General features: G+C 37.3%; 2 protein-coding genes across 3 annotated transcripts; both read left to right on the top strand.

The window, feature by feature from the left end:
- Positions 1 to 8,544: 8,544 nt before the first annotated feature.
- LOC113098313 (uncharacterized) lies at positions 8,545 to 15,715 on the top strand. The gene is made up of 12 exons (XM_026263343.1): positions 8,545 to 8,735; positions 9,720 to 9,912; positions 10,011 to 10,046; positions 10,185 to 10,284; positions 10,756 to 10,809; positions 10,944 to 10,972; positions 11,537 to 11,668; positions 12,366 to 12,437; positions 13,707 to 13,778; positions 14,194 to 14,265; positions 14,729 to 14,800; positions 15,167 to 15,715. Exons 2-12 carry the CDS (start codon positions 9,793 to 9,795, stop codon positions 15,713 to 15,715), a joined length of 1,308 nt encoding a protein of 435 aa, XP_026119128.1. The 5' UTR covers positions 8,545 to 8,735; positions 9,720 to 9,792.
- On the top strand, positions 15,687 to 19,401 carry LOC113098312 (uncharacterized). Of its 2 annotated transcripts, none has more exons than XM_026263342.1 (4): positions 15,687 to 17,115; positions 17,569 to 17,649; positions 17,727 to 17,771; positions 17,870 to 19,401. In XM_026263342.1, exons 1-4 carry the CDS (start codon positions 15,774 to 15,776, stop codon positions 17,929 to 17,931), a joined length of 1,530 nt encoding a protein of 509 aa, XP_026119127.1. In that variant the 5' UTR covers positions 15,687 to 15,773; the 3' UTR covers positions 17,932 to 19,401. The 2 variants fall into 2 exon arrangements, with proteins under 2 accessions (XP_026119127.1, XP_026119126.1); XM_026263341.1 differs by having other exon boundaries at positions 17,724 to 17,771.
- The last annotated feature ends 321 nt before the right edge of the window (positions 19,402 to 19,722 follow it).

Raw genomic sequence — 19,722 nt, 5'->3', positions numbered from 1 at the left:
CACGCGCTTTTTTTCTTTTTTTTTTTTTTTTTTACATATTGTTTCAAAGCAGCTTTACAGACATAACAGGAAAATGTTGAAATAATATAGTTAAATATAAGTAGGTAATACCTATTGCTTGACAAATAAAAAAAATATATATTTTTCTCATTTTTGCCTATGTAGGAGATCCCTGTTTATTATTATTATTATAATTCTAATGATGACATGAGTAATGATACATGGTGATATTATTAATAAACATGCTTATTCTTTCTCTGTCTCTCTTTCTGCCCTACAGATACCTAAAAAAAGGTGAATGCTGTAGCAGTGTGGGACTACTTCTGCAAATACTTTAACTTTAGTATTATAATTTATTTACAGTACACACACAGACTGTTAAAACCAGCTTCAACTGGAAGAAAGTAAAAGTGTTAAATGTTTAAAACCAGACTGTTTTTTGATCATTAAAAAATATATACTTTTGATGTGCAATTGTTTAGTCATTGAGACTGTAATCTAAGGCTTTTTTTTTTCTTTTTTTTTTTTACATAAATCTCTTCTGGAAAATGGTTTATACAGCCCACATACATAGAACAGGCAGATATTTTGCTATTGAATGTTGTGTAAGTGCAGTTTATAGGAAATGGGTCTAATATCCAGTTTATTTTCAAAATCAAAATATCGGCTTATAAATCGGCTCTTTTCGAGTTAATATCGGCATCGGCATCGGCCCCCAAAAATCCATATCGGTCGGGCTCTAATATATATATATTGTTCTGTGAATGTGATTTTAAAGTCTAGATGATTCGGATTAACCCTTTAACTGCCATATCCTTTAAAACCTCACTGCCAGAGGGATATTGTGAATGCATGTGCCCGCTGGGCACAGTTTACCTGATGCCACCGGGGTGGCGATGGCACTGGTGGCTTGAGCCCACCATCGCTGCTTGCAGCTATATTTATTATTAGGGCCCGAGCACCGAAGGTGTGAGGACCCTATTGTATCTGCTTCGTTTATTATTATTAGGGCTCAAGCCCGAAGGGGCGAAGAGCCCTATTGTTCTTCTAAGGATTATTCTTATTATTAGGGCTCAAGCCCAAAGGGCGAGAGGCCTATTGTTTTCCTTAGGATTATTTTTTATTATTATTATTATTATTATTATTATTTTATTTTTTTTTTTTCCAACGTCTCGGGGGCTTTTGGGGCCCTTAACGTGCTTAAAAAGTCTTGAAAATTGGCACACAGATTGGAACCTGCGGCCATTAGGGCCGGGCAGAGACTGATAAACGGGCGTGGCACAGGGGCTCTACAGCGCCCCCTGGAATATGGAGGGCCATATATCATACATTCTTGCTCGTAGACGTATGAAACTCGGTACACATATAAATCTCATCAATCCAAACAACTTTTGTATTGCATATCATAGGCTCTGCCCAACAGGAAGTTGGCTATTTAGGGTTTAGTATTCAAATTTTTCGTCAAAGTTGTGGGGGCTTTTGGGGTCCTTAACATACTCAAAAACTCTTGGAAATTTGCGCACACTTTGGAATCTGTGGCCTTTAGGAGCCTGCAGAGGCTGGGACCCGGGCGTGGCACAGGGGCTCTACGGCGCCCCCTGGAACACAGTCAGAAATGTTGATGTATAGCTCACACACACTTGCACATATTCATATGAAACTCAGTACACATATAGATCTCATCGTGCCGAACAACTTTCGTATTGCATGTCATAGGCTCCACCCAACAGGAAGTCAGCTATTTAGAGTTATGTAAAAAGCGCATGCTCTGGAATTTGAAATACTTGTCATAGGTTTTTTTCTCGATTGCCGCCAAACTCGGTCAACATGATCTCAAGACACTGGGGATGAAAAATTGCCAGGGGATTTTTGATATCTCGAACGGTTTGCTCGTGGCGAGGCGTTGAAATTATGGCGAGAAATGAGAAACAGGAAGTGTCTAATACCGTCCACATACATTTCCTGATTTTAATCAAACTTCATCAGATTATTCGTTGTATGATGTCGATCGCATATATGTGACTATTAGGAGTCAAAGTTATAGCGCCACCAACTGGCAGAAGGAAGTGTGTCATTTTCAAAATGATTTGAATTCAGCATCTTATTATTACTCGATTTGCTTCAAACTTCATCAGAATAATGTTAAAACACAGCCGATATAAATCTGCAAGGGGGATATTGATATCTAAAAAATTGTTGCCGTGGCAACATGTCAAACTGGAATACTTCTCAGGTGATTTTGAGGCAAATAACATACTTAGAATTTCACAAAACTCTGAACACACATCAGTATTTCTGATAGGAACTTAAATTGTGAATGGATTTTGGATAGCTTGAATGGTTTTGCCGTGGTGATTTTTTTAAATGACCTTACAAAGGGAATCATTATTGTATTTTTAAATTGCAGCTTCCAAACACGTCAAAGATTTTTTCATACAGATGAAAAGTCATTCTGAGGAAATATGCATAGTTTAACGACTTTACAACACTGTATGGATAACAGAAAATTAAAAAACTGTCAGACATCTCATCTCACTCTGTCCCTCTCTTTGAGTATATGTGCTTAGACTTCCATTGTCTGAGAGAAATAGCGCCCCTACAGGTTCAATTCCCGAACTTTTACTTTCACTTTTAAATCGGTTAAAAATACAAATAAATACTTAGATTTAATTCACACTGACAAGCTAAACCAACATATCTGATTATTACCGGTTCAGGGCTCATGGATAAATTATTTCTGGCCAGAGATACGTGAGAAATAGGAGAGATGAATCACCGCTGTGATCACGAGCGTCTGGAGTAAAGAGCTCAGAGAAAACGAATTTATTCCTGTTTTAAAGCTTTTAAAAATAAATTATTACAGCGATATCACACAATCAACCAATTAGAACACACCAAGAGCTAAATTCAGATGTTTTTGAACTGTTTGTGTGAAAATTAAATATTTGTGGCTGCCTATCTGAAATCACCGCCTCCGATCAACGCGTACAGTGTCGAGCTCAAAACAAACGAATTTATTCTTGTTTAAGAGCTTTTTTAAATAAAATATTACCACAAATGCACACAATAAACCCACTGTAACACAACAAGAGGTAAATGCAGGTGTTTGTGACCAGTTTAAGTGTGCAAGACTATTTGAAAGCGCGACTGGCAGAATAACATATATCTCTTGAGCTGCAGGATTCTGGCTTTCGTCGTACGAACGAACACATCACGGACAAGATTATTTCAAAATACGTAATAGATTGGCTAATATAAACGAAAACAGCCACGTGAACATAAACTGGATCTACTGGATTTGAATATTAAAGTGACCACATTTACCACTTGCTTCTGTCTTCAATTTTAATCTATATAAAAAAGGAAACTCATTCGACTTGGCTGCTTTTTTAATGTGTGCGTATTTATTTATTTACCTTTTTATACATTTTGTATAATTTCATAGTTTGTGTATTACAATTATAAAAACAAAAATAAATTTAGCCACTTATTTGTGCTGCAAATAATAATTTCAAACTCATTTGATACTGACCTATGACATCCTGTGACATTATATTTATTTGAATTTACATAATCTCATGGATGTAACAGTAAATCTGTTCAGCTCACAGATCAATACTAAGCTGTAATGCAAGCAGAACTTTCACAAATGCTTATGAGTCATTTAAGGATTTGATAACACTGTAAAATAATCACTAACTTGTTAACATTAGCAAATGCATTGATAACACTTTATAATAACTGCACTCATTATTAAATAGTCAGTTCATGCTTTATAAAGCCTTGTCCCAATATTAATAGTCAGTAGTAAGCAGTTTATAAATACAGCTATAAATAGCTTGTCCTTGGTTTATAAGCACATTTATTAAAAAGGAGAGTAAGTTATCTTCCTATGAAAAATAAAAGATAAAAATAAACAAACAACAACACAGATTGATACAGAACTCAGAAATTTTATTGTGGATTTATGATAAAATCAGCCTGTAAATGAATTCATACTCCTCCTCATACTACTCCATACTCCTTTTTCAACATGATGCCAATATACTGAGATGTTAAATTGTGAATGGGTTTAGGATAGCTTAAATGGTGTTGCCATAGAGATTTATTAAAGTAATATAAAAAATACAATAGTTATTTTACTATATCTTTAAAATTTTTCATTCTAACTCTTCATAATTTTTTACATAAGTAGAAGTCATCATTTATCATTTTCAAGAGCCAGCATAAAATTAAAACTATCATAACTTATAAATCAAGCTTGCAATTCTTAGTACCAATAATGGCCACCAGAGGGAGCTATAGGATTACTTTTAAATAATTATTGTAGAAACGAGTATGATTTAAATCATTTATAGAAATCTTTCAAAAAAAAATAATATGAATTTCATGTATTTTACTGATAAAATGACGCTCACTTAATTAGAATAACATGCTGAAGTATTGTGAACTGTATATTAAGAAATAATTATTTATAGGCTTTATGGACAGATACGTTTTAAGTGACTCTTGAAGGTTCAGCACCACATCCTCTTTTACCACTGTTTAAAGAATTTATCTTACAGAACAGGTGTGAATGAATTTTGGATAGCTTGAATGGTTTTGTCGTGGTGATTTTTTGAAATAACAGTAAAAAAGGAACCAGTAAATGTCTTTTATTTTTTTAAAGTGCAGCTTCTAAACACTTCAAAAAAATGTACACATAGAAGACAAGTCATTCTGAGGAAATATGCATAGTTTCATGACTATACAACACTATATGGATGATAGAAAATTAAAAAACTATCATACATCTGATGTCACTCTGTCCCTCTGTCACTGCGGGTAGTGTGTGTGTGTGTGTGTGTGTGTGTTAAGTGAATTAGGTATGAAACTATCAGGGAGCATTTAGTCTCCAGCGCCAACATTTTACAGAACTGCCACTTTCCTGGAGTCTCCAGAATTACTCGGTGTCAGGCTCTGAGAGACTTAAGATTCCAAAAAATGATTTAATTAGAATACCATGAAGTATTGTGAAATACTATATATTAAGGCTTTATATATAGGCTTTATGAACAGATTAGAGTGACTCGTGAAGGACCAGCACCACCTCCTCTTGTTCGATGGTTTGAGGATTAAGATTTAGGAGCTCATTTTTATTCCACCTCCTTTCCTGAAAGTCTGTCTTGCAGAATTGACTAAAAATTAATCTTCACATTATTTCCTAATTATTTTGCAATTCTTTTTGTCAGTTCTTCTTGACCTGTTTTTCTCTTCCAGCTTTCCTGGACTATTGTATAGCACTCATAAATGATTAAATAAAAAATAATGGTAGTTATTAAGATTGATATGGTTTGGAATTGGTAAAATGTGCTTGGAAAAAAATCACAATAAAACAATGTTTTAATGTTTAAGTTTGGAATATTAACTGACATGAATGAATGCTATATAAATATTGTTCATGTTAACATAATGTTTATGAATGGAATCTTATTGTAAAGTGTTACTAAAGTTATATATATATATTAGAGCCCGACCGATATATCGGCCGGCCGATATTATCGGCCGATAAAAGCTAATTCCATTTAAATCGGCATCGGCGTTTATAACGGCCGATGGAACATGAGAAACGGAGTCTCATGCTTCACTCATGTTATGAGTGTTGCATAGTTTGCCCACCAGAGGGCGGTCTGCAACTCCAGAGTTGACAACAGCGCCAGAAATTCACTTGTTTGTCCTTATAGCAGACCTGCCAACATGTACGCATTTTTCGTACTCTGCATGCATTTTGACCCATAAGTACGCTTGTACGATTCGCTGCTCTCTAGGTACGCATTTTGTTGCTTCTCGCATTTCGCCGATTTCAGTTTCTATGCAATCTATGACGCTGATTCTGCCGCTGATCCACAGCGTGTAAGTGGAGTGAAAAGCTGTCGGCCAATCAGAGCGCTGCATGTTAACCCACCGCCCACCTGCCCCTCCTATCCACAAGCTTAGTTTGCAGTTAGAAAAGTGGTGGAATGGCTTGAAATCTAGAAGTTTTAGACAGGCCAGGTGCTGATTAACGTAAGATAAAGGTAACAGTTAGGCTATGTTTAGCCTAATTGAATTTATGAACATTAAAAGTGACCTTGACATGACATCATAACAAGCAGTCCAGCTGTGACGAGCTCAGTTCAGTTCACGCTTCCATTTAGGCTAACATGTAAGGGTGGCCCTGCGAATAACGCACCTAAAAGCTGTCACAAAGAACCGGCAAAAGTAATGATTATGGATATTTAAATAATATAATTATTGATAAACAAGTGTTTTCTGTATCAATGTCGTGTCGACTGCAAAGATAAAGTTGACGATGCAGTCTCGCGATCTTCGCAGTAGTGAACGCGTCAGAGAAATGCACATTTCATACGGATTAACGTTACATAAGCAGAGAGCAGTCCGTTTTCTTTCGTTTTGAATTCTGTTCAACCCTCGAGTCATTTTCTCCCGATAACCTCGAAAAGAACTTAAATTACGCTTTCAGTTTTGATCGTACAGATAAGAGCAAAATCGAATCTGTAAAGGGTCTACTTTTATTTGTATACAGACATAATAACAAAACTTTGTGCCCATAAAATAAAGATAACAAACAAGGTGTGTTGTCTGCAGCCTTTGTGTGCGCTGATCTTACAAACACGTCATTAAAATGAACTGTAACTCAATGAAGAGACATGAGAGAGAGATCTATAGAAAGCTTGACATGGCTACTTTTAAACTAAACAAGTACCGCCGAAAAAAAATATTCTGTGATAAAGTAATCTGTATGAAAACAACGGGATGTCTTGTCCGTTTTTCACATCTCCCTTCATTACCTTCTAATTCGACCACGCTCCCGCGCTGAACGCTCTATTCAGATTCTAATGTTAAATAAAGTTTTTATTTTACTGTTTGCTTCGCGATGAGAGGAATAAGATATAAGTCACCCCAAAATGTGATGTGGTTGAGTATTTGAGATTTGGATTTCCTCAGAAAAAAAGAATGAAGCACTTTATTCAGCAGAGATCATAAACATGAGTAAGTCTCTTACTATTTATTTATATACTTGTACTAATTTTCATATAACGTATAAACATTTTACTAGCTAGACTTTTTCCAAACTATAAATCCTGACTAAATGTATAATCAAATTAAACATTATGAAGTTTCAATAACAATATTGCAATATTATACCATTCAAAAGCTTGATGTAAATAATATAAATTGAACAAATAAATGTAACTGTAACAAATGTAACAAACAATGCTGTTTTTTAAATTAATTCCCCCGAAAAAACCTGAAAAAAAAATATTCTCAGCTCTTTTCAACATTAATAATAATCTATTAATATGAGACCAGAGATGTTTAGTTCTCTGGTGACAAGAAAAGTCATGCTTGCCTCCAAAGGCAGCATTTGTTACAAAGAGACTTTCAGTGGTGCACTACTAAAAAAAAGCCAAATCTGCAACCTTTAACAGGTTAAACAATGCAAAAGTTTAAACACTTTGCATGGAAATTTATAAAAAAAAAATGTTGTTTGTTTTTAGCAAACTGATTTTGATATTGATAACTGCTGGTTTTGCACATTTATTTAATGTTTGATGTATTTATTTAGAAAGAATGTCCTCAGTTTACTTTTATTTCTGACAAGATTTTCAGGTGGAAGAAGTTTCCATGGGCTATGCCTCCAGTACAAAATGTCCGGAGTGATTGCAGAAATTGTATAACATTTATGGTCTACTTGTATATGTTATGGAGTAACTAATAAATCTTAATTGGTGAAAGGATATTATGTGTATAATATGTATTATAGTGTTCGGTATCTCATAGGTTTCTCACAGATGTGTGTGCAATGGTGGAGCATACATTGGCGGTGGGCTGTAAGGTTCGTGCGCGTGTGTGGTGGTGGGGGGGGGGTAGTACTCGTAAATTTCTTCAAGTTTGGCAGGTATGTTATAGAAAATGAAGGAAGAAGAAAGGGACATTTTAGGTATCAAACTGTAAGGACAACAGCAAAACAAATGTGTACTTCAGTGGTGGGAGTGAAAGTTTGGAATTCTCTACAAAATTAACTAAAGCAATGCAAAAATATATTAATATTTAAAGAGAAAACAATGGATTTGTATGAACACTTATAGAAATTGATGATGATGGTTGTGATGATGGTTTGCTTTTGCTTTGGAATCTGTTTTAGGTTGATGTTTTGGTTTCTAGTTTGTTTCATTTGTTATCGTCATGCATTGACGTTGTTGTTGTTGTTTTTTTTATTGTTAAGGGGGCAGGAAAAAAGATTCTTCATACTTTTCATCATGGTTTTATAAATTAAATATGTGAGGATGAAGTAAGTTTTGTTGGAAAATATCCATGAATGAAATAAACATTATCAATAAAAAAAAGCCTTTTTTTTTTTTTTTTTTTACCTTTTATTTAACCAGGTAGGCCGATTGAGAACAATTTCTCATTTGCAACGGCGACCTGGGGATCAGCTGGGATTTGAACCCAGGACGTCGTACACCCAAAGCATGCACTCTACCACTGAGCAACCAACTGCTAATTTAATCATATTTTTCTTTTGTCATAGGCCGAGGTGTTTTTGCCACTGAACTCATATACAGAGGCGACTTTGTAGTGGAGTACCGAGGAAAACTACTGTCACCGCAGCAGGCAGAGCTCCAAACTGAGTACAATGAGTCTGCGAAGGTTTTTCTTTTTGATTTTCAGTGGAAGAGTAAAACATGGTGGTAAGTAGATGAAGTGGCTATGTAGCAACTTTACAATGCAAGGGCCATGTCTAAAATCTAGAGTTGTTCTCTTTATGTTAGTGCCTTTGTCACCTTCACTGCACCTTATCTGCCCTCCACTGCACCTTCAGTGCACCTTATCTGCCCTCCACTGCACCTTCAGTGCACCTTATCTGCCCTCCATTGCACCTTATCTGCCCTCCACTGCACCTTATCTGCCCTCCACTGCACCTTCACTGCACCTTATCTGCCCTCCACTGCACCTTATCTGCCCTCCACTGCACCTCCACTGCACCTTATCTGCCCTCCACTGCACCTCCACTGCACCTTATCTGCCCTCCACTGCACCTCCACTGCACCTTATCTGCCCTCCACTGCACCTTATCTGCCCTCCACTGCACCTCCACTGCACCTTATCTGCCCTCCACTGCACGTCCACTGCACCTTATCTGCCCTCCACTGCACCTCCACTGCACCTTATCTGCCCTCCACTGCACGTCCACTGCACCTTATCTGCCCTCCACTGCACCTTATCTGCCCTCCACTGCACGTCCACTGCACCTTATCTGCCCTCCACTGCACGTCCACTGCACCTTATCTGCCCTCCACTGCACCTTATCTGCCCTCCACTGCACCTCCACTGCACCTTATCTGCCCTCCACTGCACCTCCACTGCACCTTATATGCCCTTCACTTCTTAGTGAGTCATCTGCTCTTCACTGCACTGGTTACTTGAACTAGTCATTATTTGTATTAAAAACAGCTAGGCTCATGTGAAACCCTATTTTCAGAAAAGGCAAAAAACATGGTGTGAGTCATTTGTCCAGTTTGCTTTTACAAATACATTATTCCATACAATAGTCGCTTATAGAATTGTATTCATTGGTATATCCTGCTCATATAATTTAAATTAACCAAATACTGCCTCTTCATAGTCAAACCTCTGTGCTAATACATATTAATGAAAGAAATGTTTCTATACAGCATTGATGCATGTGAAGAGGACTCCTCCCTTGGGAGACTCGTTAATGATGACCACAGACGACCTAATTGCAAAATGAAAACCATAATAGTAAATGAGACCCCACACTTGTGTCTCTTCGCGGTTAGAGATATTACAGCTGGAGAAGAGTTGACTTACAACTACGGTGACTCAAACTGGGCATGGAGAGCACAGGTGAGTTACCTTTTTGTTTCTATATCCAATATGCCACCTACCTGGAGAAGAGTTTATATTTCATGCAATTTGTTGTTCTATCTTGGTTTACTTAGCAGGTTAACAAGGATGTACTACCTAGCGTGAAACCTGAGGTAGGAATTTATTAAGCGCATACGGTTTAAATCTTATCAAATGCAAAGATACATGTGAGTTGTTGTGGAGCAGCTGTTGAACTTTTAGGTGTGGACTATGGAATTGCACATTACAACTTGTAACATTTCCCTTTGTAGATTGGGAGTATAAAGTCTGCTGCTGCTATAGTACATGCTGATTCAGTAGGGACTGAACTCACCACAGTCACAACTGCAGACTCACAGCCTGCTGACACAGGTATAGACCACTACAATTCTAAAACCCTTTCCTGAAACGCTGCTCTTTAATTGTTCAGGCAAATTTGTTTTTATGAGATACACTTCCTATGCCAGGTTTGATCACATCAACTGGTTTTTATTTATGGAAATACCTTTATTTCCATAGTTTTAATGAATTGCATTAGGTCAGATGTCACAGTGGATTCTGTTTTGGATTTATCTATTGTATGCTCCCATTGTGTACACCCAATTAGAACATACGAAGTTGTAGCAAAAAGTAAATTTAACTTGTTGCACTCATGCATCTATTAAAAATGATTGAATTACATGCCTATATTACAAAGATTAGAACCACATATGCAGAATAAATGCAGTGGTGCTGTCTGATCAATACCTATCCTCCTCTGCAAGGATGTCCCGTGTTTTTCTCAGTGTAAATGCCCTCTTACTATATTTCACTTGTTGCCATCTGTGTGGTTTCCTCTCCTAGCCCCCAAAACACACTTCACTGGCACGGACACCCTGTTCAACATGCCCGTCTCAGGTAAAAGCAACTGCCCCCCACCCCATCACACATATCAGTGTTGCAGGTCTCAAACTCTAGACTGATTGATTAGTTAATGTGTAAGGGAAGTGAAAAGTATAAATAAGGACTAACAAATGATGTTGTTCTTGCAGATGATAATTTGCAGAGGGAGCGCTCGAAGGTAAGTGCATAAGTGCCCCAGACTGGGTCAGTCTGTGGATCTGCACTATGCATTCATGATTGTCAAAGTTTCCAGTGTCTGGTTCCAAAGTCAAATGAACATTGAATTATACTTTTGCATAGCCCAAAAACGTCACTACTACATCTATTTGTTGCTATATTAATACTTCAAGCATAATATTGGCCCACATAAGTATGGACAATAAAGCATTTCTCATATTCTGTACTTTAAATTTGAAATTACACAAAGACAATGTGGATACATGGTGTTTTGACTTTAGTCGAATAACTAATCCATACCACATGACCGTAACAAAGACAAGTCTGGTTTCCAAACCTGCATTTTTTTTGCTGGCACTCTGTCATATTTGCATTTAAAAGGTTTGTGATGTATTTTCATTATATTGTTTCAAAGTACTGGTGTACAGAACAAAAGAAATTCATTTTCAACATGAAAATCTTATCCCTAGTGTCAGTCTGTCTGAAGTAATAGACCATTCCAGGTTACTTAAATCCAAATTAATTTCTGGTACACTGATTGTTATATTTGGTTCAACAATTGCAGGCCAGGATTGACAAATTAAAAGCACACCACAATAGGTGTGAAACTCGGTATGAATCTACGGCAGAGAAGCGAAATGCTCTTCAAAGACAGCGAACCTTACTCCTACTGCAATTGGCAAACTTGGATAAAATGGTGAGTCATTTTATTGTACGTTGACAGAACTTGGGTAAAATATTTTCTGTTCTAAAAAATGCAATAGGTAAACCTAGCCTGGCTAACGTCAGACCAATTGTCATTCGAGACTTGGTCTGGGAACCACCTGTTCATTTTCTCGTATTTGAGGCGTGGTTTACGAATGCCCAGAGCAGTTTATTGGGCGCTACGAATGTCTTATCAAATGCGCTTGCTTCTGAAATTGTTTAACAGTTGCTCTTTACAAACTTGCGTTCTAAACTACTTAAAACACTATCTAAAGCTGCATCGAAAGGTAATTTCGCGTCTGATGCCATGTTGGATCCATAGAAACTTCTTCGATGTGTCGCATAGATGTCATCATTGTCTTGCTGATCCCTCCCCGTTCTGTGATTGGTTCCCTTTTTCAGGGGAGAATTAGTCCATGGTGTCCAGGCTGCCTTAGCAGCGTGAATCAAATCATGCGGAAGGCAGCCTGGGAACACCCAGGGTAAGGTAAACCAGGATTTGCATGAATTGAAAATAAGATTTACCTAGTGCTATTTATATATTTGATGGAAAAGATTTTAAACATTACTGTTTGTAATTAATGGGCTTAAGGGATACAGGGAACAACAGTGATTTTACATTTGTTTGTACTTTAGTTAAATCATTCTACACTCTTTCTGTGGCATTGAATTTTTTGATTGATTTTTAGCTGGACCCAGAATCACATCCAGTCACTCAACCAGCAGAAGATTCTGTGATACCCTCACCAACAGACACACAGGTAATAAGAGTTTTTATAACAATTTAGTTTCAGAGCTGCACAGTATACATTATATTATAGTAATTATTTCCCAGCAACAATGTTGATCAGAATGTGTTTGACAGAACGATGTGAAGATGGCATTATTACAGGCTTTAGCCCTATTCGGACGGCACTAGTTTCACAGGGGGTCGTTAGCGAAATCTGTGTTTCACAGACGTACTTGGTGATTTTAATCCCGTCTGAATCTGCCACGTCTGTGTTTTTCTCACACAACCTCTGTGATAATTCCAGAGCAAATTACCTACCGTTTTTCAGCAAACTCAGTGATCCTCTGAGAAAACTAATCCCGTCCGAATGCGAATGTCTGTGATTGCCGGTGATATTTTATTTCACAACGCGTTTCCTTGTGTGTTTTGGCCAACGTGAATTACCGTAGATGCTCTTACCGCGCGGATGTTTGATAGATTTGCTTAGCTGCAAATAAATAATAATAAAAAAAAAATAGTAAAATCAAGAGCCAGATCATGTAAACTGTTAATACCGGCTATTGTAATATCAGCATCAGGTAAGATTACTCACGTTCATTTATGCACTGTTACATAATGTTTTAATTACATATGCACCTTTATAAAAATTAAACATAGGTGTAGCCTACTACAAAAAAAAGAGGAAAAAAAGGAAAACAAGTTAAACTAAAGGAACCACACATTAACATGGTTTTGTTATACTAGCCATTTAGTATTTATTGTGTAATAATACTAAGGCAATCATTCTGAATGAATTAAATGCATGCATACAGAGCGCGTGATCTCTGTGATGCACAAATCAGACCCTCCCACCTCTGTAATAAACACAGAGATGTTAGTCCCGTCCGAATTGGTACATGAAAATCACAGACGTCAGGTGGTAAGAATTGAAACTCAAACGTAGTTTAGAAAACTAGTCCCGTCCTAATAGGGCTTTTGTCCCAACCCTGTTAGGGCATACTGGATTTTTTGCACATTTACGATACGTATTTACAGTTATTAATGACAAATTGTAATATAATTATATCTGTTTCTACATTTTAAACGACTTACCACAAACGATGGATACAAACACCCTCTAAACAAACCTGAAAGTTTGGTTGGCACTTTAACCTCATATAGGTAGTAATGGGTATTTATGATACCTTTTGGGGACATTGACCTGTATTTTAACTGTCTTTATGGGGACACCTTTGTTGCTAATATAATTTGTGTAGAATTCTCAATACCTTTTATATTTGTCATGTTTGACTGATTACAGGTTGCTTTCCAAAACATGGACACAGATTCCAGCTCTGCAGAAGATGGGAATGTGTCCCACTCCAATCCCAAGGTAAGAAAGTATAGATGATGGCCACAGTTCATAAAAGTTTGGAGAATTCATTAATTTTATCTAGACTGATTTTCGTAACGGTTTAAAAGGCAACTCTTTCAATGTTTGTTTGATACTTTAAACCCATTCATACTTGATAACTTGCATTTATTTTTGCAATTAGATATTAAACTAGATTATTAATCTATTCTGGTCCATGCCTAAATTCTAATACAATCACATTGCAATTCAAAAAAGTTGGATCATTACTTTAGAGAAGTGATTACTAATTATAAATGTAGAGAACACAAAATCATTGCATGCACATAACAAAAATGATCACTTTTTTTTTTTTTTGCAGTTTACATTTGTTTGTACTTTAGTTAAATCATTCTACACTCTTTCTGTGGCATTGAATTTTTTGATTGATTTTTAGCTGGACCCAGAATCACATCCAGTCACTCAACCAGCAGAAGATTCTGTGATACCCTCACCAACAGACACACAGGTAATAAGAGTTTTTATAACAATTTAGTTTCAGAGCTGCACAGTATACATTATATTATAGTAATTATTTCCCAGCAACAATGTTGATCAGAATGTGTTTGACAGAACGATGTGAAGATGGCATTATTACAGGCTTTGTCCCAACCCTGTTAGGGCATACTGGATTTTTTTGCACATTTACGATACGTAGTTACATTTGTGAGTTATGACAAATTGTAATATAATTATATCTGTTTCTACATTTTAAACGACTTACCACAAACGATGGATACAAACACCCTCTAAACAAACCTGAAAGTTTGGTTGGCACTTTAACCTCATATAGGTAGTAATGGGTATTTATGATACCTTTTGGGGACATTGACCTGTATTTTAACTGTCTTTATGGGGACACCTTTGTTGCTAATATAATTTGTGTAGAATTCTCAATACCTTTTATATTTGTCATGTTTGACTGATTACAGGTTGCTTTCCAAAACATGGACACAGATTCCAGCTCTGCAGAAGATGGGAATGTGTCCCACTCCAATCCCAAGGTAAGAAAGTATAGATGATGGCCACAGTTCATAAAAGTTTGGAGAATTCATTAATTTTATATTGACTGAAAGAGTTGCCTTTTAAACCGTTACGAAAATCAATGTTTGTTTGATACTTTAAACCCATTCATACTTGATAACTTGCATTTATTTTTGCATTTATTAATGCAATTAGATATTAAACTAGAGTAACTGCGTGCATGTAACAAAAATGCTTGCTTGTACTTTTTTTTTTTTTTTTTTTTTTGTGGATGTTAGAAGGAAATACTTTTATTCTACAGACATTGGGAGATATTGTAGTTCTGTTTCAGTGACACAGACATTGTATTTAGGAAATTAAATTTGCTGAATTCTGATTAATTTCAGTTTAAAAAACAAATGCTTGGATATGATTCTGAAGACTCACTAAGCAGCATGGAAATAACAGAGGATGAATATGTGCCAGGGTCTGATTGTGAAAGTGATACCAGCTCAGAGGGAGGCAGTATATTAAAGAAAAATTCTGCCACCATGGCCAGTCCTGCTGTTAAAAATGAAACAAGAAAAACATACAAGGGACATAGAAACCGGAACTCTAAATCTGACACATCTGGGGAAAGCTCCATTACTTCACTTACAGTCATGCACAGTCAAAAGACTGACGATGGATCTAGAAGATACACCAAAAAACATTACTGTCTCTTTTGTGAGAAACCACAATCCAAAATCGCCAGGCATCTGGAACTTGTTCATGGAGATCAATCTGAAGTCGCTAAGGCCATTTCATCTCCAAAGAACTCCAAGGAAAGAAAGCTCCAACTGACTATACTAAGGAAACGGGGGGACAGAGCACACAATGTAGATGTCATTAGAAAGGGAAAAGGTGTCATTGTTCCATGTAAAACAAACAAGTTCTCCAAATGTCAATCCAAATAAATTCTTACATTGTGCAAATTGCCAAGGACTTTTCAAAAAAAGATTTCTTTGGAAACATATGAAAAGGTGCCCACTTCGAGGTGTTCTTCCAAAACCGGGTAGAACTCGAGCCCAATCGATTTGCGCCTTTGCGCAACCTGTGCAGGAAGGAGTTAGCAAGGGACTGTGGAAACTTCTCAGTGACATGAAACAAGGTGAAGTGGTAGATGTCATAAAGAGTGACCATTGTATCCTCAAGTATGGCGAACAGAAATACAACCTCATGGGACACCGGCGTTCTGATCATGAACTGATCCGTCAGAAAATGCGTGAGTTAGGGAGACTAGTTTTGAAAGGAAGGCAGGTGTCCCCTCTCAAATCACTTGAGGAGTACATTGATCCAGCCAACTTCCAACACACAGTTAATGCAGTTAAAGCTGTTACAGGCTTTCAGTGTGAAACAAATAAGATAGCAGTGCCAACTCTAGCCAACAAACTTGGTCAGAGCCTCATGAAGGTTGCCGACATTGTAAGTTGTGATGCAAGGATCTCCGGTGACACAACAAAAGTTCAAAAAGCAGAGGACTTCAAACACATCTATCAGACACGCTGGAGGGAGATGATCTCATGTCATGCTCACAATACCCTGGAAGAAAAAAGGTACAACGCTCCACTGATCTTGCCATTTGCAGATGATGTCAAGAAACTCCATATATATTTAAAGGAGAAACAGCAAGAATACTACAGCACACTTTTTAATGCACCGAACACCAAGACCTGGGCAAAACTGGCTAAAGTCACTCTTGCACAAATGATCATCTTCAACAGAAAAAGGCAAGGAGAAGCCTGTCTGATGCCAGTACAATCATTCGAGTCTCGAGACAAATCTACTTTAAATAGTGATATTGCTGACTCTCTCTCAGAAGTTGAACAAGCACTATGCAAGTACTTTAGTCGTGTAGAAATCCGTGGAAAACGCGGAAGGAAAATTGCAGTACTTTTGGCACCGGAAATGATCAAATCCATGGAGTTGCTGGTTAAAACACGTGAAGTTTGCGGTGTTCCGAAGGAGAACATCTACATGTTTGCAATCCCAGGCTGCGAGACATCATTTCGTGGATCAGACTGCCTGCGCTGCTTTGCCATGGAGTGTGGTGCTAAATGTCCAAAAGCCCTATCGTCCACCAAGTTGCGCAAACACATCTCTACAATGTCCAGAGTTCTTAACATGAACGACACAGAAATGGACCAACTTGCTGATTTCCTGGGACATGATATTCGTATCCACAGGAAATATTACAGATTACCCGAGGGAACACTCCAGCTGGCAAAAATCACCAAAGTATTGATGGCAATGGAGCAGGGAAGGCTTAACGAATTCAGAGGGAAAGGTCTTGACCAGATCAGCATCAATCCAACAGGTATGTAACCTGTTAATGAAAGTGAAAGTGAAGTGACATTCAGCCAAGTATGGTGACCCATACTCAGAATTTGTGCTCTGCATTTAACCCATCCGAAGTGCACACACACAGAGCAGTGAACACACACTGTGAACACACACCCGGAGCAGTGTTCATCATTTATGCTGCGGCGCCCAGGGAGCAGTTGGGGGTTCGATGCCTTGCTCAAGGGCACCTAAGTCGTGGTATTGAAGGTGGAGAGAGAACTGATCATGCACTCCCCCCACCTACGATTCCGTCCGGCCCGAGACTAGAACTCACAACCCTTCGATTGGGAGTCCAACCCTCTAACCATTAGGCCACGACTTCCCCACGACTTAATCGACTTAATCGAGTTTAAACTAGCTGTCAAGCGTGTCCTAGTGACTTTGGAAGAATCTGTGCATATCTCTGAATACTAAGACTATATTTCAGAGTGCGTTGAGCCTGATCCTGGGATAGAGAGTGAAACCGAACTGTCAGATCATTCTCATGATGTGACGTCAAGTGAGACAGGTAAAGATTTGTAAACACATTTTTTAAGATGTTTGTAATTTCCATTAGTTAAATAATTAAATCATGCCTTCAAGCAGGCACTTCAGGAGTGAATAGCAGCAGGCCAGTAAACACGAATGAAGGTAAGATGTATGAACAGGCAGTTAAATGTTTAATGCAATTAGAACAGCCTATCAGTAATTAGTTTGATTTAGAAATGTATATGATTGTGTTTCTAAAGGATCTCCGGAGAGGACACGGGAGGTCATGAAAGTAACCTCAGGTAAGGAACCTGTCCAGTAATAGTTTTTATTTGCTTTATTTATAAAAGGTCAACAACATCATAAAGAATACAGTAGTATAAAAATAATCCAGTCTTGCACCTACAACACGTGCAGTGCAATTAATGTAATTTTCTTGTCATTAGTTCCTAGGAAGAGAAAGTGGAGTGAGGTGGAGATTGCGGCTGTAGAAGAGACAATGATGAAATTTATTCACTCGGGAGTTACTCCTGGAAAAGTCGACTGCGTTGCATGCATTACAGCAGCCCCCAAAGCCCTCGGTGAACGAGACTGGCAGGCGGTGAAGTATTATATAAAAAACAGAATCACAGCATACGAGAGAAAGACCTCAAAAAAGTAAGGTGGATTTTGGATGTTGATTCCGTTTTTGCGTTTTAGTTGATTTATATTGTTTTGTTTTGTTTTGGTCTCAATACCATTGTTGGAAACATTATATTGTAATTTAAGTTTTGAAAGAGTTAAAACGGCTCGATGTTGGTTGTAAATTTGGTGCTTGGACTTCTTTTTTTTAAGTCTGCTGGCAAAATGCTGTGTCAGGTGATAAGGAGTTGGTGTAAATGTTGTAGATTTACTGTACAGTAGCCATACGACAGAGTGAGTGCCTATAGTTTTCAATGCCTTTATTCAGGCCCCTTTACTTTTCACATTTTAATTTTAAATTGATTAATTTATTTTCTGATGGCACATTAGACGAAACGCATCATAAAAACTATATGTTGTAATATCTGGTGGCAAGCACGGAACCCATACTGTACTGATTAAATTTGGCTGTAGATTCAATTTGTATCAAGGTCGTTTTTATTTCTCTTGGATTTTTTTTTTTAATGACTTAAAGATTAAATTCTTAGAGCATTTCAAAACAAGACAAAAAAAACTCCATTCCACTGATAACGTTCATAATTTTAGACAATTTAAGAATTGTAGCTCTGATCTAACCTTTCCGAATGTGTTATTACTGGTTAACTACAGGATACTTAACTTTACCTCAAACATAATACATACTTTTAAAAGTAACCTTACCATGTATACGTTTAATGGGTTTTTTGTGTGTATCTTCTTGTTTGTGCTCTGTCAGTATAAGGGTCGGTGTTTGTAAAAGCACTCTGTGACAACTTAGTTTTAAAGGGCTTTATAATATATATTAGATTGACTTTGATAAGAGCAGCTAAATCACATTCAACGAATGTCTCTCATGGGTCATAATAATCAGTAAATGTAGCAACTGAATTGTGTAAGAATTAGTTAAATGCAGTATATGATTGTGGCAGTCTTAGTGGACTGAAATGACTTGCAGTTGAAGAAGTTAAAGTTCATTTTTGAAGTCAAGCTGAACTAACTTGTTAAACCACCCTATTTTTAACAAACCAATATAACTTCCAGAAATACCATTATGAATTGGCCAGCTGGCCATATTATGACCTTTCTTTGTCTGTAGATTACACTGGTTTGTCCCCAGATTGGACATTCCATGTGTACTTGCTCATACACTAGTTGGTCAGGGTTTTGTCCCCAGATGGGACTTCCGTTAATGCCCATATAAGGAGTTGTCCCCGTGTCCCCACATGTGTTAACCTGACCTGTCCCCAGATTATCACCTACCCTTATTTTAATGAATTAATTACATTTTAAGTGAGGTATTTATTAAACTTTTTTTTTTAGATTTTTTGATGCGTTTATCTAGTCTCTAGGATGTCAGGAAAGTGGTGTCCCCAAAATGTGGTAAATAACTGGTGCCCCCACGAGGCACCCCAAACAAGTATGTGTGTGTGTGTGTGTGTGTGTTTGTGTGTGT

This window comes from Carassius auratus, unplaced genomic scaffold (genome assembly GCF_003368295.1).
Source record: "Carassius auratus strain Wakin unplaced genomic scaffold, ASM336829v1 scaf_tig00216507, whole genome shotgun sequence".
Taxonomy (NCBI): domain Eukaryota; kingdom Metazoa; phylum Chordata; class Actinopteri; order Cypriniformes; family Cyprinidae; genus Carassius; species Carassius auratus.
This window is presented reverse-complemented; position numbering and strand designations above follow the sequence as displayed.

What these genes read in the sequence shown, in the direction of transcription:
- LOC113098312 (XM_026263341.1), top strand. Translation starts at nt 15,774, where the DNA reads ATGAAAAGGTGCCCACTTCGAGGTGTTCTTCCAAAACCGGGTAGAACT. An exon ending in GATCAGCATCAATCCAACAG is followed by an intron (nt 17,116 to 17,568) that starts GTATGTAACCTG and finishes ACTATATTTCAG; the next exon opens with AGTGCGTTGAGCCTGATCCT. An exon ending in TGTGACGTCAAGTGAGACAG is followed by an intron (nt 17,650 to 17,723) that starts GTAAAGATTTGT and finishes CATGCCTTCAAG; the next exon opens with CAGGCACTTCAGGAGTGAAT.
- LOC113098313 (XM_026263343.1), top strand. Translation starts at nt 9,793, where the DNA reads ATGAAAACCATAATAGTAAATGAGACCCCACACTTGTGTCTCTTCGCG. An exon ending in ACTGGGCATGGAGAGCACAG is followed by an intron (nt 9,913 to 10,010) that starts GTGAGTTACCTT and finishes TTTACTTAGCAG; the next exon opens with GTTAACAAGGATGTACTACC. An exon ending in TACCTAGCGTGAAACCTGAG is followed by an intron (nt 10,047 to 10,184) that starts GTAGGAATTTAT and finishes TTCCCTTTGTAG; the next exon opens with ATTGGGAGTATAAAGTCTGC.